We start from the raw sequence: 24,354 nt of genomic DNA on the forward strand, positions 1-24,354 counted from the left end.
ATAAGGAGCTGTTTACAAGTAATAATTCAATAATCCATAGCTAGGGAGGCATATGGCAGAGATGTATCAAATCATGAAACACGCAGAAAAAAATGAACAAAGAAGGGCTTTTTTTCTAACAGAAATCTAGAGGGCATTGAACACAATTATGTAGAAGAGTGAAAAAAAAAGTTCTTATAAGAAAATAAAGTGCCTTAAATTGTGAAACTCTAGATATTAAGGACATGAAAAGCTTAGGCCAAAAGTTTGAATTTTCTTTCCATAAATATGTCTGTTAACCATTATTAAATGCCCAGATACCTCTGGTTGAGAAAGTCCCAGAACCACTCTGCTTGAAGCTGTGTGCAGTTGCTGAGGAAGATGCATTATATGATTGCTTTGTTCAACATGATTGTTTGACATTCTTCCTTAGGCATCTGTTGTTGACTGCCATTTTAGGTGAGATACTGAGTTAAAAGTGCCCTTGAAATGACTTTATGGAGCTGTTCTTATTTTCTTTTTCTTCAAAGTTTATGTTATATTCCACCTGATTGTACTGAATGATGTTTGAGGCAAAGGGGATCCCCTTTTTTTTTTTTTTTTTTTTCCCTCCCTTTCTTTCTTTCAGTATCTTAGTTTTGTATGGTTTTATGTATTCAGTGAAGAGTGACTTCTCATAAAACAGCTCAGATCCTAGGCTTTCCAGAGTTTGTGATTTTTCACTGAGCTACTTCTAACACAGTTATGTTAGAGGAAGTATTTAGCTGGAGCCAAGTGGGAGAGGAGGAGAAAACAGAATTTGCTGAGAGCTCTTCAGGAGTATGGATACATCCATCTTCTCAGATTTAGTTTTATTATTCTTTGGGGGAAAAAAAACTCATTAATACAATTTATGAACAGCTGTGGTAATTCTCTCACAATTACTATTCCTACACTAATGAAACGTTTTTTCTTGGTTAGTAGCCACTCCCTCAACAGACATAAATTCCCAAGAAATGGAGTGTAGATGACAAGAAAAAGTGATCTACCAAGAAACTGACTTTGGAACAAGTCACATATATTAAGATTGCAAACAAAAATAAAATCTCATAACTTAAACCAAATTTTGATTATTTTGTAATTCCATACATATTTCAAAGGATAAGGATTTTCTTTTTTTAGCTCTGTAGATTTTGCCTGGGCTTTTGAACAGTGTTTCTACTCATGCATTTTCAGCATCTCCTCTGGCCCCTTTGCCTCACCTCTGATCCAGCTCCACCATTGCGATAGAACAACTGAATGAGCCGTTCTGTGGGTATCTGAACAAAGAACAGATTGGGCTGACAGAATCTTGACTTCTTTTTTTAGCTTGTTTATTTTCCATTATCACCAGTGCTCGCAATCTCAAAGGTGATATATGGGTTACAAAGCCTGTGTGTGTTCAATTGATTCCCTTAACAGCAGTATTACTTCATCACTGTGGCAGTTTACCCAGCTTGCCTGATGGCAATATGTGTAAATAATTCAGCTGATGAGTCACAAAAGTGACTCATGAATGTCACTGTTTGTTTTTGTGTTGGGTTTATGAACATAGGTCCTGGTAATAGAGGTTTTACTGCAGCAATACATTGTTCAAAAAGCTTTATTTCGTTTGTGACTGGCTGGAGCATGAATGTATCTTGAGGTTGCTATTTGGTTTGCAATTAGATCAGTGTTCCCACAAAAAGTAGTCTGTTCTCTCTCCTTGAATACTTGTTCTTGCATCTGAAAAGCACTGTGGTACATGAAACTTATCTGTAGTCCTCTAGAGAACTGATGCAACTGAAAGTTAGTTTTTCAGGGAGATCAGTGATACTCTATGGGGTTCACTGAGCAGGGGACCAAATTCTTGTGCTGGCACAGCAGAAGAGGAATTGTACCCCAGGGGATTTAGTTTGTTTGTTTGTTTGTTTATTTTCTCAGTTGCAAGACCAGCTTAAATGTCTGTTGGCTTCATATAAGGGTTTCAGGGCACCGTTGAAGTCATGTGAGAGGGTATGTGTGAGATCTAGTACCTTCTTAAAGTACTAAGTGATTATACACCTACAGGGAGCAGATCTGCTGAAAAAGGACATGCACCTTCATATAGTCTTCCTTAAGAGTGTATTCAGATTTTAATAAAATGGTTCCTATAGCTATCTTCTTAAAAATATTAATAATATTATTTTACAGAGCAAAATGTGCAACAATGAGTTCAGAGTATTTCTCAAGGTTAGATACAGAAAATTAGCTCAGGTCAATGTCCACCTTCTGTCTTATCATAAGCAGTCTTCCATATATAATCTTTGGTGAAACAATTCTTGGAGATGCTAATAATTAGACTCCAGCCTAACTCCAGTCCTGCAAATACATAGCAGATATTTGGAGAGATCAGAGCAGTGTGGTTTATTCAAGGTTTTTAGGTGTTTGCTATAAATGCAACAGCCCAATTTCATCTTTCAGGCTAAGCCTGGGATTAAACCATAGATTGGCTGTTAAATAGTATAAATACATTCAGACATGATCAGCTGAATACTGCTGGAAGAGTTAAAGTCAGTCTTCTCAGCTGATGTGGGCCTTTGCTGTCATGGAAGTAAGATTTGTACCCACACTGAGTTTTTGCTTGCAAAGAGACAGCCTAGAGGAATATAAAGGAGCAGTTCAGTGTCTCTGCCAAGGGTGGTGGTAATAGCTGATTTTCCTTGATTTTCATTGCACAGTACTCAAGTGACCGCACGCAATATTTAGGGAATAAACATACTTTACAGAAGAGTATCTGCAGAATTACTCAATTATCTTGTGGTTATACTGAGAGATAAAAATACATCTCATCAAAAACAGCATACAGTGAAAATTCTTGCTTTCTGACCTAAATGTTTTTCTGGCCTTAAGGTTTTTTTTTTGAAAAGGAATAGTTGAGAATAGCTTTATGTGCACTGTTCTGCAGAATGATTAATAGTACTGAATTTCAGTCAAATTGAATTGTAGTCTATTGTTAGATTTATTGTAATGCTACTATGACCAAAATGAAAAGCCAAGTGTTTCAAACTTGTATTTCAAATTAAAATGCACTGCCAATCAAATCTGGCAGTGCATAAACAGCTGTTAACATTTAGTCCTCTCTAATCTTTCAAAAAAGAGAGAATAATGTATTTTCTAATATATCATGTACCAAACTGATCACTCCTAGCAGGGCTAACATTTATTTTGAAAAGCATTGGACATATTTAGACAAAGACTAATTGTTAAAAGCAGCATTTCTTCAATGGCAGGGCTGATTTGGTTTCTGGTTGAACAGTGTTGCATAAAAAATGGACAGAGTGTTCAAGAAAAATAGTGTCTGGGGCCTTGGCATAGGGTATTGCTCAGATCTCCCAACCAGACCTGTTGGTTGCAGTCTGGATAGTGACAGGAGTTGCTGGGTCAGGGGAGACTCCCTTAACTGCTTCTCTACTCAATTCTCACATGCCAGCTAGCTCCTGATCCTGTGTGACTACTTCAGCATGTGCATTATCCATTGTTGTAGAGTATTTTAAACTAAAATGTCATGCTGGATTAACCTTGTGCAAAAAGACTGCCTTGTGTGACCATGTCTGTACTTACAAGAACAGTTTCTAAAATTTGCATGCATCCTACCTACATGCAATCCCACCAGTTCTGCAGCAGGGCCAGATTGTTCACCCAGGAGGTTATGGGACAAATTTAGGTGTGGAAGTTTGTCTTGGAACCAGCAAGAGCTGCTTGGGAGGAACCCTCAGAACTGTCTGAATTCCTCACCTGAAAATCTCTTGGAATAGTCAGATCCTTTTATTGTGGAGGTGAGGAGGACCCAAGTCTGTCACCTTGCCTTTGCTCAGCTTGAGTCTCTTCTGTGCAGGGACTAGCTGAGGAATTCCTGGAGCACCCAGGGAGCTGATGAGTTTGGGGCACTGAGTGTGCACACAGGGACACCCCTAAGACCCAGCTAGACCACAATTACAACTAAAGGACAGCCTGACTTTCATCCATATGTCTCACACTAAGCTTAGATACCAAAGCTCTTGCCACAGCATCTCTGTAATTGAAAACCTTGCAGAACAGTATTCGTCCAGCTGTGAAATAAAATAGGCAGCTCCTGATTTCCTGTGGGTCTGTCTTGAGGTTTAATCAGGCACAGGCTTTTCCTGGGAACATGGATATAATGCCATGCAGATCACGCTGTTTTAAATTGCTCTTGCTCTCTTGAGAAATCTGTTTCCAAGATTCTGGTCTTTTTCCCAGAATGAATTAATGTAATTATACTTAATTGCCTGTTTTGTATTTATCATTGGCTTTTCCGTATTAAGTCTTGGCTCAGTCATAACTGGGCAAGAGAGACATTGTGGTGCTACAGTCACTTGGGGTAAGGTAAACGGGAGAGTCACAAAACAGTAGCCCGACAAAAGAAGGGTTCTGTTGCATTCCACAAATTACTAACTCCACTTGATTTCAGCTATTGGTTTAACAAACTGACAGATAATATCTTTGGCTGTTGTTTCCCAGGACTTATCTAACATCTGAAAGATTTCTGTTGTCAAAAACTGGTAAAAATCAGCTAACATTTTAATGCCAAAGTATGGGATAATTATTTTCCAATACAGCTGCTCTTATTTAGTCCATTTTCTAAACTGTGAGGGGACCAGACTTTCTCTTGGCATTTCACAATCTATATCATATGAGTTAACAGACGTTTTCCTTTGGACATTGGATCTTTTCCTTAATACTGTCTATTTCCTGGCTTGTCAGCACTTCAACTTTTCTTTCCCCTGCTGCAGATTTTAATTTGGTTCAGAATGCCATATAACTATGCACAAACTAGTAATGAGATCTCATGTATCTCTGTTCCGACTATTTTCAGTATTAAGTGCTAATATAATTTCTTCTTGGATCAACTTAAGTAATTCAAGAATTCTAATACCAAAACATTCTGCTGTGGCTTTGGTCTGTCTTCCTCCCTCCATCACTTTAATTCAGACCAATTAAGAAATATTATCTGTATCTAATTATTGTCCAGGAATTTTGTGCAATACCAGTTCTACACCATCACAGAAAAGGAATTCTTTCTTCCATCATATGCAATATAAAATTCCCAGCCTTATTGAAAAATGGGAATGTATCATTCCATCACACATCCACAGATTACATCATCTGGAATTTTGACTGTAGCAAGTGCTTGTATCTTGCTCCTTTGAAGAAATTAAGATACAGAGAATATACTGTTCATTACCCTTACTTTCACAAAATACTTTCATCTGTATTAACCAAAGCAGATAACTACTGTTTTAGAAAGTTGTAGCTTTACAAATGTTCCCATGAACACAGCATCCTGTCCAAATCTCCTTGCTTGTGCTACTGAACTGTGATGTTGGGAATCCGGGAGTTTCCAAAAGTCTGCCTTTACATTTCAGACATTTTCAACACAACTGTGATCAAATCCTTATTTTGATTTACAGATAATTTCTTTCTAGGCAGAGGCTGACAGACTTGTTTATAGATGGATCATATACTGAATGGGGATTTCCAATTTAAATCCGATGCCCAAATTTCTGATATCCTCCTCCATGCCTGTGCCAATGGAAAAGGAAATTCTGCCTTCTCCTACATTCTCCCTTATGTCCAGCCTTATGCGCACTTATGTGCACTCCCTTATGTGCACTTTAGACAAGTGACAAGAGACACAACAGGCACAGTGGTTGGACACAAACAATATTTTCAGGAAATATAATAATAATTTAAAGCCATAGAGGAAACTTTAAGAGCTCATGAAAACAAATTGATAGCTCTCTGCCATTAGGAACTTGTGTTTATTCCTGTTAGAAAGATGTGACACCAGAACCAGCAATAAACCCAAGAAAATGAAGTACTTCAGTAAAGGCTAATATCAAGATGAAATGTTAAACATTGTAAAAAGAGCTGTAAGAAAAATATTTTCCAGAACCAACCCAGGAAACATGGCCAATTTTAGTTTGCTTATTTACAATAATGTTCAAGCAAATCTAGGCTTATGTTATCTTTGACAGATCACACAGGAGCTTCTGCAGCCCCTTATGCCATCTCTGGGGACCTACAAAAATAGTGAGATGTCACCTGAGATACTGTCTTGTAAAAAATAGTTTCTGGAGGGCTGCTGTGGCCTTCTGGACCCAGAGAACTGACTTGCCCATGCTTGGAAAGCAGGAGAAGAACCCTGAAATTCTTTAGGGAATGAAGCCATCCCTGAAACAAAGACAGTTAGGATGTACAGAAAGGCTCTTAGAAGAAAAGGACAATTTTCTAGGGACAGAAACTGTCAAAGGCAACCTTTGTTCTCTAGAAATGATAATCTACTTGGCTGACTGGAGAGTCAAAAGCTGCAGGGTTTTGTATGCACACGCAAGAAGCTCAGAGGCATATCTCATCATGTTGTTTTCATGTTATATATCTAATAAGACCTTTTTGAGTTTATTTAGTGAGTTTCAAACCAAAAAGTGTTTGTGATGTGTTTGAATCTTACCGTGAGTAGTGAAATTCACTCTGAGCAAATTCTATTCTGCCAAGTGTTCAAGATCTTCTGTAGCAGTTCTAAGTAGATTAGTGCTGAGAGCCTGAGAGAATTACAGCTCCCAGAGGACTTCTCAAGCAAAACATGCAGGCATCGGCTGCCAGGATTAGTGGTTCTCAGGGTTCTCATAACGCCTTGGCTAATTAAGGTGCATCCACACAGCGTTTGAAAGTGTACATGCAGACTAACTGGGACTGCTGCAGCTTCATGAATGATGAGCTCTGTTAACAGCTGACACAAGAACTGCTGAAAGCCCCACCAGCATCTCAGCTTAGCCACAGTACCAGAAACCTTGTGTTGTGGCTGCCAGTGTCCCAGTGTGACACCAAGCTTGCAGAGCCAGCTCTTTCCCAGTTGTTCAGCTGACTCTCCCAAGTATTTGTAAGGGAAATGTCCTCAACTCTGCAGCTGTGGAGGTCAACAGCATTTGGTCAAGAGTTGCAGGTAACAAGTTAGATGTGAAGGTGCCCCTACCACAAGCCTAACCAAGAGGAGAAAGGTGAATTTTTTTTTTTTTTTTTTTTTTTTTTTTTTTTTTTTTTTTTATGGCTGGGCTTGTATTCTAAATACCATCCCTGGGAGATGTATAATTGAATCAAACAGAATAGGCAGCAACAGAAGGCAGCTAAATGTGTGCAGTCTCACTTACCTGAAGCTGTACTGTAGAAAACACGCCCTCCACTAAGCCCATTTTGTGAGAATTCAATTCCTTGTCAGCTGCTTCCCAAGATGACAATTTTGCCAGGAAAGGTCAACCTGTCTAGAGAACACCATAGCAAAACAGTGGAAAGTATGGGGAATGAAACAGAGAGTATAATGGAACTGATAAAGGAGTCTGGTATCTTAGGCCTGTTCGAGCAGAAACCATTGGAGAGACAGACACAGATAAAGGTTCCCTGGGATAGAAGTGACCAAGAAACATGTTGGGAAACTTTGTAATGATTACCAAGTAACTGATGTCATAAAGAATGTATAACCAATGAGAATGTTACCAAAAATAGAACCCTATATAAGAGACATTCAAGAAAAACCCTATATGTTTGCTCAATAAATGGAGTTCTTCTGGTATCAAGTTCTTCTGATCAGAAGATATCACTTGATATCATGGTCTCTCAATTGCCAACAGAAAGAACCTGAGCATTTTACTGTTGCTGACTTAAGAGTCAAAACAGTGAAATGATGGTAATCCATAGTGCTGAGTCTCTAGAGATAACACTAAACTATTCACATCTAACCTATACACTAATGTAAATACCTTACTATCTGGCACTATTAATCTAAAATAAAATAATCTAAAATAATCTAAAAAAAATAGCTCTTTTCCTTACTATTTCATTATCAGTTTCTGCATACATACGTAGTCTAAAGCAGTGTGATCTTCAAATTCAAAGGAAGTCAACTCCTTTTTGTGCTTCATTACCTTTTTTTCTTGCCATACTGTCTGAGTGAATCAGAATGAAAGGAACAAAGGAACAAACTTTGAAATGTTTTGAAACATGATTTTTTTGCCTTGCTAATTAAATGTTCTGTTTTTTCTCTAAATGCAGCATTTTTTAAGAACTTCTACAATTGATAAACACAAACCACCTTAAAAAAATTTCAAATTAACAGAATCTTTCTTATGCAAATTGCTCACTAAGTGAGAAAACAAAGGTATCAAAATAAGGCTTCCTGGAGAATCATCCTAGGACTGCCTTCTTGCCCTTCTTCCACTCACACACTCCCAATGCCTCCTTTCTGTTGGCAGTAGAACTTGTGACCAGGAGACAGACCAGATTAGCCACCCAGGGGGCTGAAAATTTAATAAGCAGAAAAGATAAATAGCAAAAGGAGCAATAAGATATGATTTCATCTCCTGGTAGCAGACTATACATCTGCCTAAGCCCATCAAAAAAACCCACATGCTGAAGCCTCTTGAATAGTAGGTCACAAAGAGTCTGCAGTAACGTAAGATAGCTCTAAGACCTGTTTTAGGAAACAACTTATTTTTGACATAACATTATTTAAACTCCAATGTGAATTTGTAAATGATCTCACACATTTGCTTATAAATGTATTGTGGCTTTGGCAATAAAACCAGCACAGTGTCAATGGTTACAGACCCTCTGACTGGTGGAAGGGCTGTAATATGACGTGATAAGACCACAGAGAGACTGGAGAGCACCAAGCTTTGATGCTGAAATGTCAGCCTTGGCATTGGTGGCTGCACAGCAGGCATGGCATATAGCTAGGAAGTGGTAGTGAGCACTTGGGTTGATGTCTGTGGTCCCCAAGGACACACACTGCCTGGGCAGTACTTGCATGCTGTGTTTTCCAAGTTTGCGCATATTCCTCTGGGCATTTTGGATGTTGAGTAAAGCTTATTCAAATACTTAGCGCTTTCACGACGTATTTTTCTCTTTGTTAGAACAGATACTAGAACAACAACCCTCCTCTTGGATGTCCAGCTGTCTGGTCTCTCTCTTTAAAACAGTCAATAACTCATATCCTACAGCTCACCACAATATCTACTGCCCTGTTCTCAGCCTATACACCTCATTGCAGCTGCTACACCCAGCAGATGAGGCCCCCATACTGCCCAGCCTAATACCTAAGTAATCAAATTGACTCTTTGGAACAGGGACAAAAAGCAGTTTTGAAAACAGTAGAACTTCTTATCCTCCAGTGAGGGCTCTGTGTGCCCCTCTTGATGAATAATGATGCAGCAGTGGAACAAAAAACTTACAGGAAAGCTTATGCTGCTTCTGAGGTGCACTACTGCTCAGCAGGTACATGAAGGGATAAGTAACACTACGCACCTGATGAACTACACATAGGAACTCAAGTCCTGTGAAAAAAAAGACGGGAAAAAACTGCCAAGATATGTTTCCAATGAGCACAAATACGTGAGGTAGATTTTTTTGAATTTTAATATTAAAAAAAAAGAGTCACTCCCACATTTTGGGAGAAACTGAGTTCTCTGCGTCCCAGTATTTATGCCAACATCCAATCAGCCCTTAGGTTTGTACCGGCTCATAGACAGAGGAGGCCGGTCTCAAAGTGACAGCAAAGGAGGATATGAACCCACTAAGGCAGAGATTGTAAAGTCATTTTTCCATCCCCTCAAATGAGTTGTGGTACTGACAACTGCTTTTTACTCTACCTACCCCAAAAGAACAGTTCTTATAGTTTTCCAAAACAGTTAAAAACCCAGTCTCCTAGAATCCAGTTGAGAAGACTAGAAATCCTGAGGAATTGTCAGCAAGCTTCACCCTATTCTGCAAAATAATTCAGGTATTGTGAAGCTGAACTGTGATATCAGCATTTTTAACACCCAGAGGGTTTTTGTATTTCACTCCTTAACAATGGGGAAAGGCTCAGTACTGAGTCACCATAACGCTGCTGAGCTGCAGTAGCCAGGAGCAGCACACAACAGAAGTGAAGCATCAAGAACCACTACCGTCCTTCCGGACTGCCCCAGCTCCCTGGGATACCCAAGTGACATTCACAGGTCAGGAGGCAGCATATTCTCCAGCTGACAGCACATCCTGCACAGCAGATGACAGGAGTTTGACTTATCTCCCCTTTTCAGAAGGGTTGGTTTGGGGTTTTGTGATGCTTTAAAAAATTGTTTCACTCTAAGCAGGAGTCATATAAAATTAGGCAGCTAAAATGCAGTATACACACTTTAAATAGTCTAGTGATCAATATTGAAAGGTTAAGTCTTTCATATTCTAGTAGCTACTGTTTTCAACAAAATAAACCACATCTGTATGAGACTCTTTTATTAAAAATACATATCTTCTGTTTCACATAAAAAGAACCAACACTTAACACAATTTAAGAAGTTGGACAGGAACTACTTGAAAAAATACAGGTTCCTGTAATCCCAGAGCACCCAACCTTTACTCCACAAGCTACAGATGAAAATCTTTCTGTTCAAGACCCCAAGTGCTTGTCCTGCACGCAGCAGTGCCCAGGAATGTGCAGCTGGTCAGAGGCAAGGGTGCTGACTGCTCCCCAGAGGCTGCTCCCTGGCAGACACACCTGCAGGATACAAGAGTACTCTCCCAATCCAGAGAGGCCTGTCACTCCCCAGCCCTGCTGCTGGGCATGATGGCAACCTTAGCAAAAAAAAAATGTTGGAGTGGCACTCTGCTCAAGTGTCAAAGGTTGGCCAGTCTTTCTGTAACAAAGGAAATACAGCACAGCACTTCCAGGTAAATTCAGTTAGGATCCAGCAGAAACATATTAACAGCACTGATGAAAGAAAGCCAGCCGTGCTTGGGTGACAGAACATGATGCAACAGTCTTCTTGCTATCTACAACCTAGGCTGGAATCCATTACATTCTGGAGCACCACTTTTCATAACTCATTCATCTCTGACTTTTGAAAAGACACAATTTTCAAAGCAATGAGTTATCAGCTTAGGCAGCAGCAAATACTAAATAAAAGTTCTGTGCATAAAAACCAAAGTCTGAATACAAAAGAGCTGTCAGAAGCATCTGCTATTAAAGTGCGCAGAAAACAACACTGGCTAAACTTATATTTCGGTAGAAAGCAATAGTTTGCCAGGCTGTCATTCGTGTTCTGGAGATGCTGAAAATTCAGCTCCTTTTTAAGTCACTGTGAGACATTCATCAGTTCTTAAAAATGATCAAAATGCTTTGCAAATTCAAGCTCAAAGAGCGTATCAGATGCTGACTGTAACATTTACTGGTCAACTCATAACTGAAGCAAGGCACAAAGAAGAAAAGACACTGAAGTGATAAGGAAGCAAGATGACATTACATCACAAACCAGTGGCCCCTTTGCTTTGACCTTACAAGGCATTAAAGGATATGGGCAGCTAAACCAGCAACTGTGTTGGACAACCAGACTAACAGTAAAGCAAAGTTCAGTTTTGAAAAAAAAAAAATATTGGCTTGCATGTCATTACAACGTGTTCTAATCCCATGCAAGTCATGATCTGATTAAAAAAAGATACTTCATACTCTCATACCTTGTAAACTTAAGAGAGTATTAAACTCATGTTTAGGCCTTTAGAGGCATTTCTCCTTACATATTCTTTATTGTCTACAGTGTTAATTCCTTAAGACTGCTGTTTAATCAAGCACTGTCTTAAAGGCCTGTCACTTTACTGACTGTGCTGGGAATTATGATAGAGATCAGCTTCCTCCTTCAGTTCACTCAAGTCTGAGATCTGTCAGCTAGAACACAATCCTTCTTTACATACTGTTATTTCACAGATTTTAACAGAACAAGATTTGCCCAGTACAGTACTTGTTTCTATTACTAACACCTGGAGAAGGAAATTAAATGGTTTTCAGGACTTCAGATTAATTTTCAGAACTGGCACTAAAGAACTTGATTTGATTTTTTTAGAAAAATAAATTTATTCTGGGATTAATGAAATGCAAATGCCAACTAAGCTCCAGAATGCCACCAATCAAAACAACTTTCCTTACTGGGATGACATCTTAAAAATAAGATCTTAGTTTACCAAAATCTGAGAGAATCAAATGCTTGTCTTAATTATAGCACTCTTTAACTCACTGTCATCAAATTTTCAAGTAATGTCAAAGCCCATATTGAAGAGCTTTGATCCTTAGGCTTCACCTGCTGCTCTGCATTTTAGAAGGCAAAAAGTGATTTAAAGACATCCCAGGCTGGGAATTTACAATCCCTCCTCATCCTTGTAGAGCTACAATGTGAAGCTCACAAGTTACTCAAAATCTCATTTTACAGAAAACAGGAATAGGAAACTTTCTGCATTTATGAGGTGACAGCAGGGGAAATAACTGAATTTTAAAATAGCTGAATTTGAAAGGTATTAAAGAACAAGGCTGAAAAGGTTAAGTATTAATCAGTAACGAAAAAAGCTACAGCATGAAAAGTCCACCAACCATAAAGATCAACTCTGAAAAAAACCACAAGCTCATTGTTCCTTGTATATACACTTTTAAAAAAACTCTAGATTAAAAAATCTCTCAAGGTTGTAATTCCCATTTCAGAGAGATGTTGTTATAGCTTGTACACAGAGTTTCAAAAGAACCTTTCATAGTCTTCAGAATTCTTTATGATTTTCCTAACCCTTTTTGCAGTGAGTGACATTTCTCTCCAGAACTGAACATTTTATATCCTACTTGAAAATCCATTTTTAAGAAGGCCTTAAAACAAACCATTCAAGGTTCTAATCACGATTTTTAAATACTAGTATTTTTTGTTTTAACCACAAAATAGATTGAGTGAATTTGCTAACTTAGTAAAAAACAGACTAAAAATAAAATTTCTAGCCTCCAGTAATTCACAAAATGCTGTTAACAGCACAGGACAACATTCTTAGTTAAATCCATTTAATTCCTTCTGATAGCTACTTTGAAAATAAAGGGTAATTTGGCACTAATTCTGTTACAGAAGTTCCTAAGCAGGTAACTGTTTATGTGTACAGCGAAAAACAAAGAACCGTGCACAGAACTGAATCAGTTTGCCAAACACCCTTTTCAGACATCACATATTACAATATGTGGGTCTGGATGAACAGGAAACTCCGTGAATCCCCTACATCCAGTTCATTGCCTGCATCTGGACAATGCACAGGTGCAAGGGTCTTACAATGAGATCAGAATCTAGGAATAGCTTATCAAATTCAAAGAGGTTCAAACCTGCTTTGACATCAGTAAGCAAAAGGATGGATGCATACAGTTGTTAGTGTACTGTTCCAACGTTAGCAGCAACTTTGACTGTAGTGAGCTCAGAGTCAAAAAAGAAAAAGAAGAAAAAACTGAAACGGAAAGATGGTCAGGAAGTAACAAACAGACCAGAACAGCAACAGCCTTGCTGAACCCAGGCCTCCACGGCTTTGCATCTTGGGAAACTTAACCTTGCAAAGGATTATGCTCCGTGCAGGGCAGCACAGAGAATCAAGCCTGCAATTTTCACGGCTTGAAGGAGCACAAGAACTTGGCTTCCAAGGCTTTGTCTCCTTAAGATGAATGTGTCACAACAGGAATGTCAATTTCTACGGCAGAGAGGCGAGAACGCGCCGAGTATGGCTGAGAGGCATAGCTGTGCATGCTGGGGGCGTGGGAATACAGGGGCTGCCAGAAAGGAGAAGGGAGGCTTTTGCATGCACAGTACCACAGGAACAGCAGGATGGAAGTGAAAAACAGACCGCCAGCACTGGCAATGGCAATAAATACAGAGATGTCAAAGCTGAAGATGGGCTCGTATTTTCTGTTCAGATAATTGTTATAAAAAATGACCCAGATGGACGGAGTGAGACATATGGCACAGGCAAGCAGGAACAAGAGGCCGGCCACGAGGTGGCAGCCCGCACTGTTTACCAGGCACTTGGCCAGTTTGACGTTTGGCACACTCGATACAAAAGCTGTGTTACACATGCCAATCATGCAAAGGAACAGAGCTGAGACAGCAGTAAACATACTCAGAGGAAGGGCAAACTGCAGAACACGCAAATCCAGCTGATCGACAGCCGTGTACCACTGCGGGTCATAGATCACACAGTCTCTGCTCCCGTCAAAGCGTGCGCATTTAATCCAGAGTCCAGTGTAAACGGTCACATTCCTCTCATTCTTGTTGTATGTGTACAGTCTCATCTGCCTCCAGTTTGGCAGCAGAACTGCTGCAAGGAGCCCAGCTACTGAGGCTGTTCCACTCAGGAAGGCCAGTACGGTCGCTGCATGGACATCCCGGCAGCCCATATTTGCCCACAGAGGCTGTTTCCTGCAATTAAAAAGAAAAATAGAAAAGAAAACCATGGACATGAGACTAAGTACAGTTGATTTGTGCCAGGTTAATAAACTTAGATGACAGCTGGTAGGCACTAACTCTGTGGCACCTTCTTTGTCTGACACACTTAAGACAGTAGTAACACCGCTACATTCACACTTTAATGAAACATCAGGTTATTTCACAGACTGTTATTTCTCAGCTGACAGACTGCAGAAGTCGCTGTGTTCAAGATGAAAAAGAAGCACATTTGAATGTGAGTCTACACAGCCATGATTTAAGCACGATTTAAATCACTTGTCCTCAACTGACAGCTCCCTGTCCTTTAGCCCAGATACAGTATCAGACTGCATGCTCAGTCCTACCATGCTGCTGCATGAATAAAAGGGAGTTGCTTAAAATCTCCATCATTAGACTGGCAAGGAATGCACGTACAGGCAGTTATACACACTTTATATAGGCCAAACTGTTGACAAGAGCTGTGAGATAGTGGTGGAGGCTCTTCTGAGTAATTTACTATGAATTTTTCAACAGCAACTAACAGTTCTGCTACGCTACTCCTACCTTTCAGAATCAACTGTCCAAGTACACAAACCATTACAGGAAGGAGATGGCTTTTCAGCTTTCACATTTTAAACTTCAGAGCAAGTGTTAATACTGCTTCCTTTTCAATATAACCAGTCTGCTACCTACCACAGCCTCTTGCCTGCAGAGATGCTGAGAAACAGTCTCAATGACAGGTCCTTACAAACAAAAACTAATTAGAAAAAGACTCAATTCAAGTTATCCCTTCTCTGCATGCCCAAGATATTTTAAAGAAGCCTAATAGGAACTGAGCATTTACCCCAGAGTGTACTTGAAGCTGGACACTAAGAATTATAGGACCTAAAAATGAACAAATACTTTGCAAATTATCACTGAGCACCATTCAGTTATAAACTCCTCCTGAAATTTCTTCCAATTTATTACGCTGCATTGTGCGTATTTGTCAAAAGTCCATAGTCACAAACCAATTCCTTAAGCACCAGAAGTTGTGCCTAATGCAAATACAAGTAACTATCTGTATCACAGAAAGGTTATAGACATGGTTGCAAACAAAAAGGCAATTGGATGTGATCCCTCACTCTCCTTTTATACCTGCAAACTTCTAATGACCAGGGAGCTCCAGTTTTCAGATTAGGAATTCCCATGTACACTGGAAACACACTAAAAGGATTATCAAGCCAGACAGCTAGTCAGCATCCTACTGATTTATAGACGAATAAATGAAGTTCAATTTGTTTCCTAAGAAACCATTAGGCAATCATTTTATGCCATCTAACCCTGAAGAACTGCAGTGGAATATGGGTACTATTTAAGTCCTGATCACAGACTTCTAAAGAAGGACTCTGGAAAGAAATAATGACACACATTTATGCTAAAAACTACCTTATTTGTCAAAAAGACAGCATTATATTGTTGCTAAGGTGAGCTGAGCGTGGGCAAGCTTCTCTTCTCATGGCAGTAAACTTTTCAGATGGCAGGTCATTAACAGGCTAGCCCCTGGGTAGGGGGACCAGAGAAGTATTATGATGCTTAACCCTAGCTTCAGTAAGGTCAAAACAATCAACTTGCAAGAAAATGGAACTAGAGCAGATGAACTTCAGGAGTAAATCTAATACAGCATCAAATTTTGTTCTCCTCAATGCTTTTGCTCTCCCATGAAGAGCTTGCCATTACCTGGATAAAACTTCCATGCAGACAGGGCGTACTCCAAGACAGAGCTATATGTGAACCAGCTGGAATAAACACACGACTGACCATTTTCAGAAGCCTGCTGTTTCTGAAAATTCATTTGCAGCAGCAGATTACTGCCTTTATGACTGTAATTATACCTTCAGCTCCCCAATGAAGACAGTAACAAAACAGGTTTTGTCTTAATTGGATGGCTTCAGTGTACTTACCAGCAGTGTCCTCAAATCAAGAGAAACCTTAGCAACTTCTATAAGTAGGAAAAAAGGTGTTACTGGATCTAAGAAACAGAACAAAGAAAGAGTCAACATCACATTTGTTTCATGCAATTTCAGCAACAACATTTACAATGCGGTTCAGGAATTAGGAATATCAGCTATGTTTGCATTGGGTCAACTCCAACACCTTCTACAATTTCCTCATTTAAAAAACAAAATTCAAACTACTCTTTATTTTTTCTTTCTTCATTTTTTTTCCCCAGAGCTTGTTCTCTATCTATTCATCTCAAAAGATAAGGGTGCAAAACTCTGCTTTTTTAATGGATGTTCCAAGACACAGAGTTTGCATCCGGAATTTTATGCTTTTAGCAAAAAATCTGTAAGTCATACAGAATGATTACTGCAGATGTTAGGTTCAAGGCTGCACTTAAACAAGCAGCGAGGAAAGGGTGCAATGATTATTTAATGTCAGAAAACAAAGTACAAGCTCTAAATTGTTTATACATCTTGTGGGTCTCTATTCCTTCCTGCCTTCTACACGAAGGTTTCAACGAAATTAGAGAAAAACAGGAAACACTGGTAATGCCTTTTTAGTGGCTGTCCACCTTTTCCAGAGGAAGAGATCCTCTTGTGGATTTTCTACACCTATATCTAGAGTCCCAAGATCAAATCTGCAGGTCCTAACAGGTACATGACTAAACTACTGGTCAGCATCAGACCTCCAAGTATGTCAGTATGCAACTGTTAAAAGTTACAACCTAAAGGCAAGTTTGTTGGGCTAACATGTGCAAATAGAGATTTTATTCTAAACTACCCATATCAAACCCTGAAATGTTATAAAATTCACATATGAATAGGCTCCATCACCTACAAAACCATCAAAGAAATTCCTCTATCAGACTATCTAGGCAAGAAAGACATTACAACACAGTCATGAACCCCATTTTTTTCACTAAATGAGAAAGAGGGCTTCAGATTTGGAAACTCATTAATATGATGCTACTGCATATGACACATAGAAATGCAGATGCACAGCTTGGAGCAGCAGCTTTTGTTCACCGACATTATTGACTAATTTTCAAGCTTTCTGTGCACTTTGCAGCTGAAGCCAAGATGAACACACAGACCTCCCTCGGCAGGTTCACACCCATAAACAACCACAACATCCTAATTAAGAAGAAAATTAGTACAGGCAAACAAAGCTGTTAAAGAGAGCTGTGCCCAGCCCAGGAGTCCCTGCCATTAAATGATGAAACAGATACAGAACAGCTATGGAATATTCCCCAATATCCAACTCATTTCTGCAGACATGGGAGTTTCTTTGGTTTTCTCTTCTTCTCTTTAGTCCATCTGATTTTGCTGTCTATCCCTGGTGGTGTTGAACAACTAGGCACCTCAAACCACTTCTCAACTAGCTGTCCAAGGGAAGAAAGCACACTTTGGCCAGATATAACCTTGCCTTGCCTTAGATTCTTGGCTTCAGCTTCTTCCATCCCAAGGATTTTAAAGCTGTACTGTGCGAGGTTCTTATCTTATATGATCCACAGAAGTCACCAGTCCTAAGAGCACCCCTTAACAGGGACAGATTTTACCCCCTATTCTCAAGATCCATGTTGCTGTAACAAGCGATGTCCACTGAATCTGGTTAAAAACTGGTAAATCATTAAAGGCCCACAAGATGAAAAAAAAAATGAAAGAAAGACGACAAAAAGGACATTTACTATAGACATAATTCAGAAATTGGTAAATCCAGTTCTGTTCCCTTGCATGGCCTTGAGAAGACCACAGTCTGGGAAGCATCACTGTTTTGTAAAGCCCTGTAGCAGAGAGGTAGTATTATAATTTATCAACACAATTTATAAATAAGCGGTTGTCTAACTATCCACAACAGCACGAGCAGTTTAAAATTTTTTATGAATTTTGGGTAACTAGCCACCAGACACTGGAGGCCTAAGGCTCGCCAGTTTCAAAGAACTGGTTCAGAACCAGTGCCACCACTCTTTTTTTTTTTTTTTAATCCCGGGAATCAGTCACGTAGTTCCACGTTGTACAAAACTCTTTTTAAAATTAAATACAGATGTATCGGGTTAGAATTAATCGATCCTAGCTAACAGATTAGGACTTCTATGAAAAACCTGGAGCACCGGTAATCATTTTACCGACTGAATCGGGAAGAGCAGCTGACGCACGGAGAGAAAACACAGCGTCCCCCCGGGGAGCACCGCCGGCCCCCGCCCAGGACAGCGCTCCGAGCCCGCCGCACCGCGATCCCGGCCTCGCGGGGGAACCGCAAAGCGCCGCAGTGCCCGGGGTCGCGGCTCCGGGGCCGTGCCCGCTCACCTTGCCGCCGCGCAGAGGAGGCGCCATGGCCGCCGCTCCGGCCGCGGAGCCGCCGCGCTGAGGGGAGGCCGCGGCCGCGCGGGGCCTTGTGGGGCGGAGCGGCGGCGCCGGCGCAGTGCGGGCCCGGGCCCGCGCACCGCAACCCCGCGGCCCTTCCGCGCACCGCAACCCCGCGGCCCTTCCGCGCCCGCCCGCCCGGGGCTCTCCGCGTACTGCGGCGGCGGGGAACTCCGCCACCCCTGGCCGAAAACGCCGATGCTCTAAAACACGTCTCTCCGATAAGGCAGCCGACCGCGGGTCGGAGGAACCTGAGTTCCAGTCAGCTCCAGTCAAGCCATGCTGCCTCCTAGCCCAAACGCACCCCCGCTCCCCCCTTCATGAGGTGAGGTTAAGACGGGTGTTTACAAAGTCTGGAAAGAACAAAATCCTTTCTTCAGCTATGAAACAGTCTGCAAAAAACGGAGGCTCAGGGGTGATGTTATCACTCTACAACCCCCTGAAAGGACGTTGTAGCCAGGTGGGGATTGGTCTCCTCTCTGCCAGGCAACCAGCGACAGGATGAGAGGACGCGGCCTCAATCTGTGCCAGGGCAAATTCAAATTGGACATTATGAGGAACTTCTTCACAGAAAGGGTAATGGGCTGCTCAGTAGAGGTGTTTAAGAGAATAGTGGATGTGGCACTGAATGCCACGGTCTAACTGACAAGGTGGTGTTCGATCACTGGTTGGACTCAATCTCACAGGTCTTTCCGAACCTAATTGATTCTGCAATTCTGCAAAACAGAGTATCAAAAATTACTGACAGCCTATTCTTAGCTTTAGTGAAAATGTATTAGCCCCAAACACAGTAAAATTAGAGGAAAATCAATCATGGAATACCAGTGACTGCTTTAACAAAATTTAAAGAAGCAGGGTATGATACATACATTACAAAACAAAACTAGACCAAACTAGAAGCCTTTGATGTATTCAATCTTATTCTGCTTTACAATCAATTTAATAGCTTTAAAGTAGAAAACACCCTGACAATAAATGACTTCTATTTTTTTTTCCAAAGTAAAAATGTAAGTGTGCCTTCTTGTAATACAATATCTAGAACACTAAATATTTTGAAAAATGTATAGCTTTGTTGAGAAGAAGCCATTTTTTTCACCAAAAAGTAACATAAACCAAACTCCATAAAAGGAGGGAATCACAAATTAAGCATGGGAATTCAGAATCAGGATTTCTACAACTAAGATGACTACAATAGGCACCAGCAAGTGTCAAAAAATCCCCCAACACTACGAATCAGTCTTGCTTTTTGTGCTCCTACAAGTCACTTCCTTGCAGCCATTTATATGTGTTTTCCTTTAAATCCGTAAAACCAGCAAAACCCCTACAATCCAATGTGTGTTACAGTTGCAGAACTGGTTCACCTTTGAAGCCCCAGACCCTGGAAAATTCCTCCATCAGAAACTTCCCTCGGTTCTCCTGATGCCCACAGGACATGGAGAGTTGTTGAACTTGCTCCTTTGTGGAAGTTATAGTCCCCCAATTCCTCTCACCTGGCAAAAAATATTCCAGGGATCATCTTTGGTCTTTACATTGTTGAGCTTCGTAGCCAACATAAATAAAAAAACTTGTCCCTTTTCCCACTGTACCCTACCCAAGTGCCTAAACAAATGGAGGGAAGCAGGCAATGATGGAAGAGGGAACAATTAAATGGAAGGTCTGCACAACAAAGGCTTCATGTGCATAGTTAAAATATTAAAATGTGCTGGATCCATTCAGGAATGCCAGCTTCTACTAATTTGTTCTTCTCTGGAAGTTTGTAAAAGCAGGAGTTTCTTTTTCCGATATTCTTCATTCAGCTGCTCTGCTTGCTCATCTATGGATTTTCTTAGACATGTTTTGAGTTCCTCAATTCCTTCTCCAGTATATGTAGATACAGGAATCACCTCTCGGAATTCAAGAGTATTTGTCGGAATCATTTCTTCCTCTAGTAAGTGTAAGAAGTCTGAAAATTTGTATTGAAAGAGTTAGTTCAATCCCCAAATATTGTATCACTACAAAGTCTGTAAAATCCTATTAAATTGTAGAAAATAAACTTTAATGAATTACAGTGATAAACATAACTGCAATTAATATACATATTATCTGCTTAATCAGTCTTTTAAAATACAGCTAGAATCTCAGAAGGCAAGCACTAACATAGCAGTTATACCATTCTTAATGCTGCCATAAGAAGATTCTGGACACTTCCAATGAGTACAAAGAAATCCTAAGTTGCAGAACATGGGATAATATGGCCTTAAGCCTTTCTGGTTTCTACACACTCCAGGAGAGAGAAAGGAATTCATCCCAATGTAATTGCAAGATTGAAGTAAACCTACATAGACCTGTCCAGAATGTTCATGTGTTTAGGCCAAAGTCACATGACAAGCACTATAATTGTCAGTGCCTGTAAGGGGACATTCTGTGCAGGTTACTCTTATTCCAGACACCTAGACTGGAACTTACTCTCCCATGTCATGGTTGGGAAAGACCATCTGGGATCTCTCTATTTTATTAAAACTCTTTACCAACAGTGAAGCCATTACAAATGCATATAAACAGAGCTCTAAATGCAGGAAGTGATTTTAAACATACGTTCAAATAATGAATTTAATAGCTGACTTCAGTTTCAAACATCCCTCTGCCAATGCAGTTACCCGTATGAAATCTTACTACTGCTTTTGATGAAAGTTATTGTTGGAATTTCATTTACCCTGAGGATTCTCCAGTTGTGTCATAAGCTGATCCAGGTTGTTCTTTGCACAAGGCAAATCCATTTTATTAATGGCAAGAATGGCAGGCTTTGTTACAAGTTCCTCTTTGTACAGCTCCAGTTCCTTAAAAGAAAAGTAAATTTCCCCTAGTAAGTATTTGTAGTTTAACAAGTGCTACTTCAATTTCACATCTCCTCACGCATTTAATTCACTGAAATGCCTTTCTTGCCCAAGCAGCTATGAGTTTGACTCAGATGCTCTGCTCAAGGCTGATATATTGAAGCACAGAAGAAAATAAAGTTCAGTGATTCAGTCATTTCTTGCTCAAAGACAGATTTCAGGTAAACAGGCTAGCTCGTTCTGAAAAGCCTTTTACAAAATGAATGAGAGTTTTGGCTTCTGTTTACTCTGATATCCATGAACACAAAATCAATTTCAGAAAAACTTCAGACCTATAAAACATAGAAGAAAATCATTTGGAGAATATTATAATTCTTAAACATTTCATATTAGAAAATCACAACCTGAATAAAAAAAATAAAACTAAACAGCAATAACAGAAATTTAGAAGATTTATCAACTTAAGTCACACAGTTTGAGATAAATTTAAAATTACACAATACATATTATTTTAATCAGAGCATAGTTAAGAGATGGAAACAGTGAATGTCTGCAAAGCTGGGGCCTGAAGTCTTACCTATGTTATTCTATACAGTAAGGGCATCAAGGCAGGACTTTAACTGTAGCCACATATTTTTACTTCTTAAAATGCTACTGGATTGGGGAATTAAAAATTATGTGTATTTTTACCTTTACTTGACTGTAAGAAATATCACATGCTGCATAGATTAATCAATTCTATTAATAATTATGTGGTACCCAACATAAATTAGAGTGGTTTAACCTGAACAAGTAAAAATAAAGACTTCATCATTTTGGAGGATCTCTTTGTTAACTGGCCTTATATTATAAATCCAGAAGACACACTAACATTTGAATGTTTCTCAATCAAAACTGAGCCATTTTCTTGACTCAACACATAACTACAACTGTCACATAGGAAGATGAGAACTTACCTTTGTTAGAAGCAATACTGTTTCAAAAGCTGTTCTGAACTGAGTCTTGACAGACAGCTGAAACCCAGAAATATCAACCTGAAAAAGTCACACAAAAACAAGCTTTGTGGTGTAAAATTATGTTACATTATCAAGGTACTCTCCATCAACTACTTTGCCCTGGAATGTCTATGGCCATGTGTTCACTCCTGGGCAAATAACAGAGACCAGCTATACAACAAAGAAACATCAGACACTGGAGGCACAAACTGGTGAATTCTGATAGAGTGTTTCTCAAAGGTCTGGTTTTTAAACTTCTTATGGGAATCTTACAGAGAAAAAATCCTCACACTTGTTATGTTCTAAACCAATTGGAAATTTTCAATGATAAATTCTATTTAAGAATTTATCATTAGTTATTTGAGTGTTCCTTTCTGTAAACAGAATTACAGCTATATTTATCATAATCATGCAAATTACAAATTATTTTCTAAATTCCAACTACATTGCAATTAAGATATATTTTATTTCTTGAACTTCATTTTCAATAAACTGTAAATTTTATTTAACTTACAACTAAGAGAAGCTGCTTGGTTCTTTCTACATGTTTGAGAAATTTGTGGCCCATTCCTCTGTTTGCATGTGCACCTTCAATCAGTCCTGGGAGATCAGCTACTGAAATCTAGGAAAAGTTTCAAACAAAATACTTCCAGTAAGCAAACCCAGGGACTTTAAACTATCAACAGTGATTGTCATGTTACATAAGCAAAAGAATCCAGACAAAATAATATGCATTGGCTGTTTCAATACATTTACAATCTATCATTAGAAGCAGATTAAACAAAATGCTGCTGTTACACAGACCTGGTGCTCCTCATGTTCCCTGTCTATTTTTTATGGCTGTCTGCAAAGTACAAAATAGAGGGAAATAATACCTCAGCAGAGATCTTACAAAATTTAGCTATTACCTGAGAATAAAACAGACTCAACGGCAAGCAGCTTAGGCTATCACATTTGTGTAGAATTCAAGCTGTCGCTGGAAAAGAAATAAAGTCTGTCCCTTGTGGCTATAGAGTATCACTACTCCAAATACAAACCCACTTAACACTGCTCCCCTGAGCATGAGAAGATACAAGAATTTGACTTCTGCTCTTCAGCTCAAATCAGACTTTGATTAATCAATCAGCTTCCAGCCAGAGCCCAGCAAAGACTGCCACAAATGGACAGGGACCTTGTCATTTTCTCTGCTGGTTGAGAGGGCTGGACAGCTGAGGCAGACTGAAAAAAGAGAAGAAACCCCCAAAACAGTTACTCAGCAAGTCACAGAAAGCTAAGACAGAGAGTGAAGTAAAGAAGAGCAAAGGTAGGGTCTTTAAATCTAATACCCATTTAGACAGCAACTGGATTAAACTGAACAGCATACCATAAAATTTCCAGTGTTCTACTTATTGCAGAAGGGGGCTCAGATACTCTGGTAGAAAATGTAAGTGCTTCTGCTAATTTTCATGATCTGGTACTGAGACTGAAATCCAACCCTACTCATATCCTGTACTTTTGTGTCTTTTTTTGTCCAAGCAGTAATGACAGAAAGCACCAGGAAACTTGCATGTATTTTCTTTTTTATATTGTACTAAGATAAAATGAGCAAATTGTTACATATCTCTTTAAAAATATCAATGTTCCATAGGAAAATATGAGGAAGGAAGGATTTTCTGTAGGAAAATTGTCCTTTGAGTGATACAGGAAAGACTCCTCAATTATTGCTCGTAATTACATTGTTTATGTTGTTTCAGTTTCAGCAGTTTCAATACAGAGAGTACTTCTTTCTCCCAGAAGCTCCCTGTGACAACCCCTAATTCCCTCAACTTTAGAAAACAGGTATTTTGTCCATATAGTTCCTATATAGCACCCAACACTGTGGTATAAAAACCATGACCTGCAGAAATGGCCAACAATGTCTTGGCTATGACAAGAAAAAGACTTCAGAAAAGAA

General features: G+C 39.6%; 2 protein-coding genes across 5 annotated transcripts in view; both read right to left on the minus strand.

Moving 5' to 3' along the window:
- Positions 1-10,282: 10,282 nt before the first annotated feature.
- On the minus strand, positions 10,283-18,631 carry CLDN12 (claudin 12). Its single transcript, XM_040077379.1, has 3 exons — positions 18,557-18,631; positions 16,211-16,278; positions 10,283-14,261 (listed from the first exon to the last, which is right to left on the minus strand). The coding sequence occupies exon 3, from the start codon at positions 14,237-14,239 to the stop codon at positions 13,502-13,504; it is 738 nt and encodes a 245-aa protein (XP_039933313.1). The 5' UTR covers positions 14,240-14,261; positions 16,211-16,278; positions 18,557-18,631; the 3' UTR covers positions 10,283-13,501.
- An 807-nt stretch (positions 18,632-19,438) lies between these two features.
- The window catches only part of LOC120752666 (GTP-binding protein 10-like), a 50,435-nt gene continuing 45,519 nt past the window's right edge, over positions 19,439-24,354 (minus strand). For 3 of the 4 annotated variants that reach the window (XM_040064102.2, XM_040064111.2, XM_040064124.1), the window contains 4 exons: positions 22,936-23,043; positions 22,383-22,460; positions 21,306-21,429; positions 19,439-20,555 (listed from right to left, as the gene is read on the minus strand). In XM_040064102.2, the coding sequence (XP_039920036.1) occupies positions 20,326-20,555; positions 21,306-21,429; positions 22,383-22,460; positions 22,936-23,043 (540 nt within the window). In that variant the 3' untranslated portion in view covers positions 19,439-20,325. Of the gene's footprint in view, positions 20,556-21,305; positions 21,430-22,382; positions 22,461-22,935; positions 23,044-24,354 lie in introns of those variants that run through there. The other variant, XR_005700789.1, reaches the window with a different exon arrangement.

This window comes from Hirundo rustica, chromosome 1 (genome assembly GCF_015227805.2).
Source record: "Hirundo rustica isolate bHirRus1 chromosome 1, bHirRus1.pri.v3, whole genome shotgun sequence".
Classification (NCBI taxonomy): Eukaryota; Metazoa; Chordata; class Aves; order Passeriformes; family Hirundinidae; genus Hirundo; species Hirundo rustica.